This window comes from Trichomycterus rosablanca, chromosome 22, assembly GCF_030014385.1.
Source record: "Trichomycterus rosablanca isolate fTriRos1 chromosome 22, fTriRos1.hap1, whole genome shotgun sequence".
NCBI classification, from domain to species: Eukaryota; Metazoa; Chordata; class Actinopteri; order Siluriformes; family Trichomycteridae; genus Trichomycterus; species Trichomycterus rosablanca.
The window spans coordinates 9,322,566-9,331,900 of NC_086009.1; the positions used below are offsets into that span (position 1 = coordinate 9,322,566).

The 9,335-nt window shown below is 42.6% G+C and overlaps 1 protein-coding gene across 2 annotated transcripts; it reads left to right on the forward strand.

Annotated features, from left to right (window-relative positions):
- The first annotated feature begins 789 nt into the window (after nt 1–789).
- Nucleotides 790–8,925, forward strand: tmub2 (transmembrane and ubiquitin-like domain containing 2). Of its 2 annotated transcripts, none has more exons than XM_063018623.1 (3): nt 790–869; nt 5,297–5,804; nt 6,998–8,925. In XM_063018623.1, the coding sequence occupies exons 2-3, from the start codon at nt 5,317–5,319 to the stop codon at nt 7,389–7,391; spliced, it is 882 nt and encodes a 293-aa protein (XP_062874693.1). In that variant the 5' UTR covers nt 790–869; nt 5,297–5,316; the 3' UTR covers nt 7,392–8,925. The 2 variants fall into 2 exon arrangements, with proteins under 2 accessions (XP_062874693.1, XP_062874692.1); XM_063018622.1 differs by lacking the exon at nt 790–869 and adding an exon at nt 1,834–1,871 and having other exon boundaries at nt 5,300–5,804.
- Nucleotides 8,926–9,335: the final 410 nt, after the last annotated feature.

Here is a 9,335-nt window from a genome sequence, read left to right on the forward strand (position 1 = left end):
GATTAATACTAAAGACATCCAAACTATGAAGGAACACATATGGAATTATGTAGTAAACAAAAAAGTGTTAAACAAACCAGAATATGTTTTATATTTTAGATTCTTCAAAGTAGCCATCTTTTGCTTTAATGACAGATTTGCACACTCTTTGAAATTTTCTCAACCAGCTTTATTAGGTTTCCACCTGGAATGGTTTTCAATGAATGTTTGTGCCTTGTCTAGAGTGAATTTTTGGAATTTGTTGCTTTTTTAATGTGTTTGAGACCATCAGTTGGGTTGTGCAGAGGTAGAGTTGGTAAAATATAAAACATATTCTGGTTTGTTTAACACTTTTTGGTTCACTACATAATTCTTCATAGTTTGGATGTCTTCAGTATTAATCTACAATGTAGAAAATAAAAATAATCAAGAAAAAACATTGAAGAGAAGGTGTGTCCAAACTTTTGGCTGGTGTGTCCAAACTTTTGGCCTGTACTGTATATATATATATATATATATATATATATATATATATATATATATATATATACAGTAGGCCCTTTAATTAATTTAATTGGTTCCAAAGGGCTGTTCTTAAGTCAAAATGTTCGTTAGGTAAACCTATTTTTCCCATAAGAAATAATGTAAACAGAATTCCTGTGCCAGACCGCTCAGTGTGACTAAAACTACTGTAGTTTACAGCCGTAGATAAAAACGAAATTAAGCATACATGGCAACCCTACTAATGTTGTTTTACGAGAGCATCTGGCAACCTCAGACTGACGCGTGAGATGACGCACTGTCAGCTGTGTGTGTGTTTGTTTACCGAAATGAGCTGCTGTGAGTTTGCCTAGAATTAGGGTTTAAACTCCAAGAATGATTTAATTACGGTAAATGACGCTTTCTACTGATTTTTTTATCATTCCACTAATATTTGGAATAAAATGTGCATTTATTAAAGTACAGTTATAAATACAGTTTGTAAATTTAGACCACTGCTTTAGTAACTGTCCGAAGGTCGTCCTTAGCTAACCCAGTTGTTGTTGGCTAGCGCATAACAAGTTAGCTGAGAGAATTAGCTCAGTGACCTAGTGTCTGTCTCCTGCTGCTGTTTAAAAATTACATTTAGTTTAAGCTATTTTCCACATGTATATTTGTATACATTACGTTGGGTTTAACGAAACTAACGCCGGGCTTAATGCTGGCTAGTTTAGGTTAGCTCTATCATAGCAACGAAAGAAATATATTGAATGATGTCACGTGGTTTGTACATCATTTTATCATGGATTTTTTTGCCATTAAACCTTGTCATGTTTACAGAACGAGAAGTGGATCCTTTGCAGTGTCATTCATAGAACCGACCTGAAAATAGCTAATACAACACTAGTTAATACATTCAAATATGTACAACATATTTAAATGATATATGTCCTTAAATTTGAGCCATTGGTTTGATCTAATGCAATGCTTAGTGTTAACATTGTGGCCAAAAGGCTGTAAAAGGCTAGATCAGTATTTGATTTCTTTTTATTAAATCAAATTAGTGACCCTAGCGCCAGTGTTGAGTTGTCTCCAAACATAGAATATAGAATGCCGCCGCTCAGGTGGCGCAGCGGTGAAGTACGCTAGCTCACCAGAGTTGGGGTTTTGAATACATCGTATCGAATCTCAGCTCTGCCTTTCCGACTAGGCTGGGCGGCTGCATGAACAACGATTGGCTGTTGTTCAGGGTTAGAGGGTAAGAAAGTCGGATCATAGGTCCTCACAACTGGTGCGACTGCGGCCCCTGCTGGCTGATTGATGGTGCCAGCACAGGGCTCAGGAATAATGCTGATGGGGGTGTGGCCCTCCATACACAGTGCCCGTCAGGTGTATGAATTCGACTCGTGCAGGTGAAGAATGCCTTTCTTTGTCATATATACATATACATGTGTACTGTACACTGAAATAATTTTTCTGCATATCCCAGCTGGGGGTAGATGGCAGGATCAGTCATTGTACAGCACCCATGCAGCAGACAGGGTTAAGGACCTTGCTCAAGGGTCCAACAGTGGCTGCATGCTCTACTCACTAGGCTACCACTGTCCATACACCAACCCAACAGCTGAGATAGTCATATAGTCAGGACCAAACTCAAATTGATAAATGGCTAGAAGATAAGTAAACTGATTTGGATTCTAAAGTAAGTACTAGTAAGTTTAAAATCCCTGTAGACAGCAGTGAACCAGATACAATCGTACCAGTATCCCCCACATTGCTATTATACTGTCATACCAGCAGTACAGAACTTTGTGATGCTTATTATACTATATGATGCTTATACCAGCATCTCACATACACACAACCGTGATACTTTTATATATGTGGTCACTGTTGCCTCACAGCAAGAAGGTCCTGGGTTCGATCCCCATGTAGGGAGATCCGGGTCCTTTCTGTGTTGAGTTTGCATGTTCTCCCCATGTCTGCATGGGTTTACTCTGGGTGCTCCGGTTTCCTCCCACAGTCCAAAGATATGAAAGTGAGGTGAATTGGAGATACAAAATTGTCCATGACTGTGTTCGATATAACCTTGTGAATTGATGAATCTTGTGTAATGAGTAACTACCGTTCCTGTCATGAATGTAACCAAAAGTGTAAAACATGACGTTAAAATCCTAACAAACAAACAAACACACACAACCATGATACTTTTATATTTTATATGGTTGTGGTGGTCATATGGTGGCCACTTTTTATGCAAGGACCAATTAGAGTGTTTATACGTTGTGCAAGACAGTGGTGGTCTTTAGGCTAACAATCAAAAGGTTGAGAGTTTGAATCCTGGCTGCTACTGTTGGGCCTTTGAACAAGGCCCTTAACCCTCTCAGCTCCAGGGGCGCCCTACAATGGCTGACCCTGTTCTCTGACCCCAGCTTCCAAACGAGCTAGTATATGTGAAGAAAGAATTTCATTGTAGTGTATATGTAAAAATGACTATAAAGGTGTTCTATAGTGGCAGATGGGCCACAGTCAGGATTTGAGTACCCATAAGGTGCATCCAAATAAGCAGGTGTTCCAAAAACCAATGATAATAATAGAAATGTACTTGTTTTTTTAAAAATAATTTTTCCCACTTTTTTCCCCAATTTTCTCCCCTAATCTAGTCCAATTACCCGCTGACCGAGGACACCTCTCGACTGACGTACGCCCCCTCCGGCACGTACAGTCAGCACAGACTTCATTTTTCACCTGCACGAGTCGAGTTCATACACAAACGGGCACTGTGTACGGAGGGCCACACCCCCATCAGCATTATTCCTCAGCCCTGTGCAGGCGCCATCAGTCAGCCAGCAGGGGCCGCAGTCGCACCAGTTATGAGGACCCATGATCCGACTTTTTTACCCTCTAACCCTGAACAACAGGCAATCGTTGTTCATGCTGCCGCCCAGCCCAGTCGGAAAGGCAGAGCTGAGATTCGATACGATGTATTTGAGACCCCAACTCTGGTGCGCTAGCTTACTTTACCGCCGCGCCACCTGAGCGACAGATAGAAATCAGTCAGAGAGAGTCAGAGAGGTTTTATTGTCATTTCAGCTACATACAAGTACATATTGAAATGAAACAGCGTTCCTCTAGGATCACGGTGTAACACGGTACAAAAAGTGCAAGACAATACAAAACAGTGCAAATACAACAATAATACAAAAAATCCTATAATAAATAACTACAAAAGATATTCCTAATTATCCCTAATATAAACAAGTAATTAGAAGACAGGACTAAAGACAAGTGTTAGTACATGATGGTGAATAGATGGTACAATGGTTCATGAGGTAGTGAAATGTACTTCTTAGTAAATTAAAACAAAGAATACCAACAATAATAGATGCAGCATTACTTCACAAAAATGGAAACAGTTATTACCAAGATGAAAAATATGTCGATTCATGTCAATCGTGTAATTAAAGCTGCTTTATAAACACATACTTCCCATGAAAAAAAAATATTTTGCACATGTAAATATGTAAATGACATTGTTTATCTGTGTAGTGTTGCAGTGCCTTGCTATGAAACTTCCAGAAATGTGCAGGTCTAGATGCATAAAACCCAACAAACTAAGCACTCGTGGGCGGAACTCCCTACATATTTATCCATAGCCCATTGTTTCTGGCCCATACCGATCAATAATACATGTAACATCTACTAAAGTGTGTTTTTTGTAGCTATTTATAGATTGCCTTTCAGTAATTTATTAGGATTTCCGTGGGTGAGTGCAAAAAATTTTATTGGATGGATAAAGGTTAAAAAATATTGACTGATTCTAATCTACTGTACATAAGGGAGTGTATACTAGGTCCCACGAATCAGCAGTGAGACCACTGAAGTCGTGCGTCATTCTGTAGTCCTCGTTATGCCCATATTTGGAGACCCGGGTCTAAGCCCGATTTCCTATGGCAAAAATGAACGGGGTTTTCAAAAAAATCGTCTCTAACGCATCCTGTGCTAAATAAACATGTTCAGAACCCTATACGTTTTGTCCTGTGTACATTTTTCTCCTGTACATCACTGGATCCTCTGAATTACGAGGTTGTTAAAGGGTCGTAATACTTATAATGCTACACGAAAGCTAATGCTTAATTAGACGTCACTGAACTACACCAAAGCAAGGCGTACTATGGTGGTCATATCGCTTTGTGGTTTGACCTCCTTTTTCAAGGATGATTACAAAAATATTAAAAGAGGTGAAAACCACTTTCAGTCAGGTCATGTTGAGCAGTGTAGCCTCAATGCAGGTCATCTTGTAGGGCTTGTTAAAGCAAGCAGTGAGTATTGCTTTCTACTTTAATGTAGCTAGCTACTAAAAATATGAACTAAAACTTGTGAATATCACTCCACTGTTACCCTGGTGAATCGCGCTGCTTCGTGCGCTTATTTAAGAGGCTTCCAGTCTAGTGACGTCAATTCAGTGCGCAGTAGCATTAGCTTACATGTAGCAATATTCATATTTTGACTCTTTAACGACTTCATAATTCAGAGGATCCAGTAATAATAGACAGAAGAATCTCCATAAAACAAAACGGAACAGCTTTGGAACATTTTTTATGACTACAGGATGCGAGAGAGGCAATTTTCGAAATCTCCATTCATTTTTCCCATTCAAAATTTCTCTTAGACCCAGGTTACCAAATATGGGCATAACAACATGGCGTGGACTACAAATTGACGACACGACTTCAGTGGTCTATTCTTGGACAAACTAAAAAAACTCGGACACAGTGTAACCTCAGGTCCACATAGTTATGTTCCTTCTCCGTGCTTTTCTTTTTCTCTACTGTAGCAGAGGCAGTGAGGTTTGCTATGGCAGTGTGCGCTCTGACCATGTTGGACGGCCTCGGCGAGGAGGCCACAGCGCTGGGTGGTGTCCTGATCTTGCTCCTGGCGCTCATCCTGGCCTGGCTCTCCACCCACGTGGCTGATCGCGGTGATCACATTCTGGGCACCATCCTCACCGTCGGCGCCCACGCCTCCCTTATCGGCCTCGGCGGCCACGACGGCTATGGGGGCTCTCCGTCCAATTCGGAGGCGAGCGAGCAGCAGAGCGAAGAAACATCAGAGGATGACAAACAGGAGGAGGAGGACGAGGAGGGAGCAGAAAGCACAGGAGAGACTCTGCTCGATATACGGGGGGGGAGAAAAAAGACAAATGAGCGGGAGGAGAGAATGGACGAAGAGACAGAGGACGAAGAGGACGAGGGCATGAACATTACGGTGCGGCTGAAGTTCCTGAATGATACTGAGGAATTGGCCATGCTGAGGCCTCAGGATACAGTGGGGGTGTTGAAAAGGTGAGTGGACACGTGATCAGATCACAGGATACAGGGGGCACCGATTAGCCATAACATTAAAACCACCTCTTTGTTTCTACACTCACTGTTCACTTATCAGCTCCACTTACCATATAGAAGCACTACAAGTACTGACTGTAGTCCATCTGTTTCTCTGCATGCTTTGTTAGCCCCCTTTCATGCTGTTCTTCAAAGGTCAGGACCCCCACAGAGTAGGTATTATTTAGGTGGTGGATCATTCTCAGCACTGCAGTGACACTGACATGGTGGTGGTGTGTTAGTGTGTGTTGTTCTGGTATGAGTGGATCAGACACAGCAGCGCTGATGGAGTTTTTAAACACCTCACTGTCACTGCTGGACTGAGAATAGTCCACCAACCAAAAAATACCCAGCCAACAGCTCCCCATGGGCAGCGTCCTGTGACCACTGATGAAGGTCTAGAAGATGACCGACTCAAACAGCAGCAATAGATGAGCGATCGTCTCTGACTTTACATCTACAAGGTCCAACTAGGTAGGAGTGTCTAATAGAGTGGACAGTGAGTGGACACGATATTTAAAAACTCCAGCAGCACTGCAGTGCACATTTTTGAATCAGCACTTTAGAAAAATTGCAAGGAATGTCCATATGCACAGATTTAGGGTGATTTATTTTAGCCGTGTGGCTCCCAGTTTTGGGCGCTCGGGTGGCACAGTGGTCTATAACGCTAGCCCACCACCACTGAGATCTGGGTTTAAATATAAGGGCTGTTTAAATCATCCGGCCGGTTGTCTACACAGACGTTTTTGGTCATGTCTAAGGGTGGGATGGCCTGTAAGGGACTGATGACCTTTCCAGGGTGTCCTGGTGGAACTGGACCGTCCAATAGTTATATGTCTCGTAGCAATAGTTATATTATAGCTTGCATTGCTGTTAGTAATGCTAATGATTAACTGATGTATGCTGCCGATTTAAAAAAGTGGTTTTAAATTAACTAACTGTTAATATTTGGCAACTTAAATTTAACGCTCATCAGCACTATATAAAGCTAATGTTGTGCTAAAATCTGACTCAGGGGAAATCGTGACCCCCTTTATTGTACATGTACAGCAATGGACCAATTAAGCCCAAAGCCTTGCTGACATAAAACATAGATTTGTTGGCTTGCTATGAGTTTGTCGATTAACAGACATTGTATTCATTTCTGTCCTCAGTAAATACTTCTCCGGACGTGAGCGTCAAATCAAGCTGATCTACCAAGGGCAGCTGCTGCAGGACCCGCGACGTACACTGCTCTCACTCAACATCACCCACAACAGCGTCCTGCACTGCCACATCTGCCAGGCTCAGAGCCTGCCCCAGCCCGACACAGACGATGGCCAACAAGCCCAAGCAGGCGTTTCCAGAGGCGTCAGCGGTGGCCTACGCTCAGCTGCTCTCACACTCAGCATGGGCAGCCTGGTGGTGCCGGTGTTCGTGGTGCTGCTCGCCGTGGTCTGGTACTTCCGTTTCAATTACCGGCAGCTGTTTACAGCGCCGGCCACCGTCTCGCTGGTGGGCGTCACAGTCTTCTTCAGCTTTCTCATCTTCGGAATGCATGGCCGCTAAGGACTAGGCTTTGATCGAAGCGGAAGATCAAAGCGCAGCGTCAGTTGACGTTCAGCGATGGATCAGCATGTTCAAGAAGTGGTGTGGCGGTTTTTTTAATACACAGATAATTGGTAGTCTGTCTGAGGAGAAGTACAACACAGCGGACACAGAGCAGCGCAAGTGAATCTCACACCCATATATATCATTGTGGGGTTTTTTTTCCTCCCAATCTAGTCGTATCCAGTTACCCAGTTGCATTACGCTTTCTCTTTACTGATGTTGACCTCCATTCCTGACTTAGAAGAGCCATGACTAACACACGCCCCTTTAACACGTGTGCATGTTTTCACCTCCACGTGGAGAGTTCATATGTGGATCAGCTTTGCGTACGGAGAGACGCACCCTGATCACATTATCCCTCATCTGTGTAGGCTCCCCAGCCTGCCTGCTGGTATCTCTAAGCTTCTATGCTCATGTGGAAGTGACCCTTGACCGGTAGCTCTAGTCTACACCGATGAGGCATAACATTATGACCACTTTCCTAACTGACTGGTCTGCGTCTATGCAGCCCCATACACAACAAACTGTGATGCACTGTGTATTCGGACACCTTTCTATCAGAACCAGCATTAACGTCTTCAGCAGTTTGAGTTACAGGAGCTCGTCTGTTGGATCGGACCACACGGGCCAGCCTACGCTCCCCACGCGCCTCAGTGAGATACTGACCACTGCAGACCGGGAGCACCTTTGTTAAACTCACTCAAATCCTTACGCTCGCCCATTTTTCCTGCTTCTAACATCAACTTTGAGGATAAAATGTTCACTTTCTGCGTAATATATCCCACCCACTAACAGGTGCCGTGATGACGAGATAATCAGTGTTATTCACTTCACCTGTCAGTGGTCATAATGTTATGCCTTGTCGGTGAACTGTTTCCTTAATGTCTGGTCTCTCATGTAACCTGCGATCACCATCATCTAGGATTCATGTCTGTTAACATTTCACTATTGTTCTTTTACGTTTGTCCAAACGCCAGTCTGTATTTCATGTCGTTACCACAGTAACAGTACTAGGACGTATTTGTTGTTTAGCAATACACACGATGTACTTTGTTCTGTACAGACTGCAGAAGTATGACGTGGTGGATAACAGGTTCTGTAAATAAATAAATGTATTCTGTATATATGAAAAAGAAATATAATAACAGAACAGTTTAATCATGTTAATCATGTTGAATTGTATTGCAGACAGCTTGGCAGAAATTGAAATCCGAGTCTCTTATCAGAGAGAGCATCGGCTGTACATGTTAGTGAAATTTAATCATTTTTTTAGAAACCTAATTTAAATAGTTTAAATAATGGATTTAACAGGCACTTGCATGAAAACTGTTAATATGAAAAGAACTTTAGGGGTCAAACTGGACTGGGAGGAGGTAACAAGGTCAGTTTATTTCCTACAGAGAAAGTGCTTCAGTGTACCAAATAGTTTACTTAAATGATCTATTTTTATATTAATTATATCATGCTCATTAAAATGATTATAAACCACTTCCATACTGTGTTGTTTTTGGTTTGTTTTTAACAAGATTGACACTTAATTAAAATAATATTAAACCAATCTATTTACCTATCTGTCAATCCATCCACCAATCCATCCACCCACCCACCAATCCATCCATCCACCCACCCACCAATCCATCCATCCACCCACCCACCAATCAATCCATCCATCCATCCATCCATCCATCCATCCATCCATCCATCCATCCATCTATCTATCTATCTATCTATGCATGCATCCATCCATCTATCTATCTACCCACCCCACCCCACCAAACCTCAGTCCACCAAACCCCACCCACCAAACCTCACTCCCCCACCCACCTATCCAACCAAACACCCACCCACCTACCTATCCAACCTCTCACCCACCCACCAAACCTCACCCACCCACCTACTCAC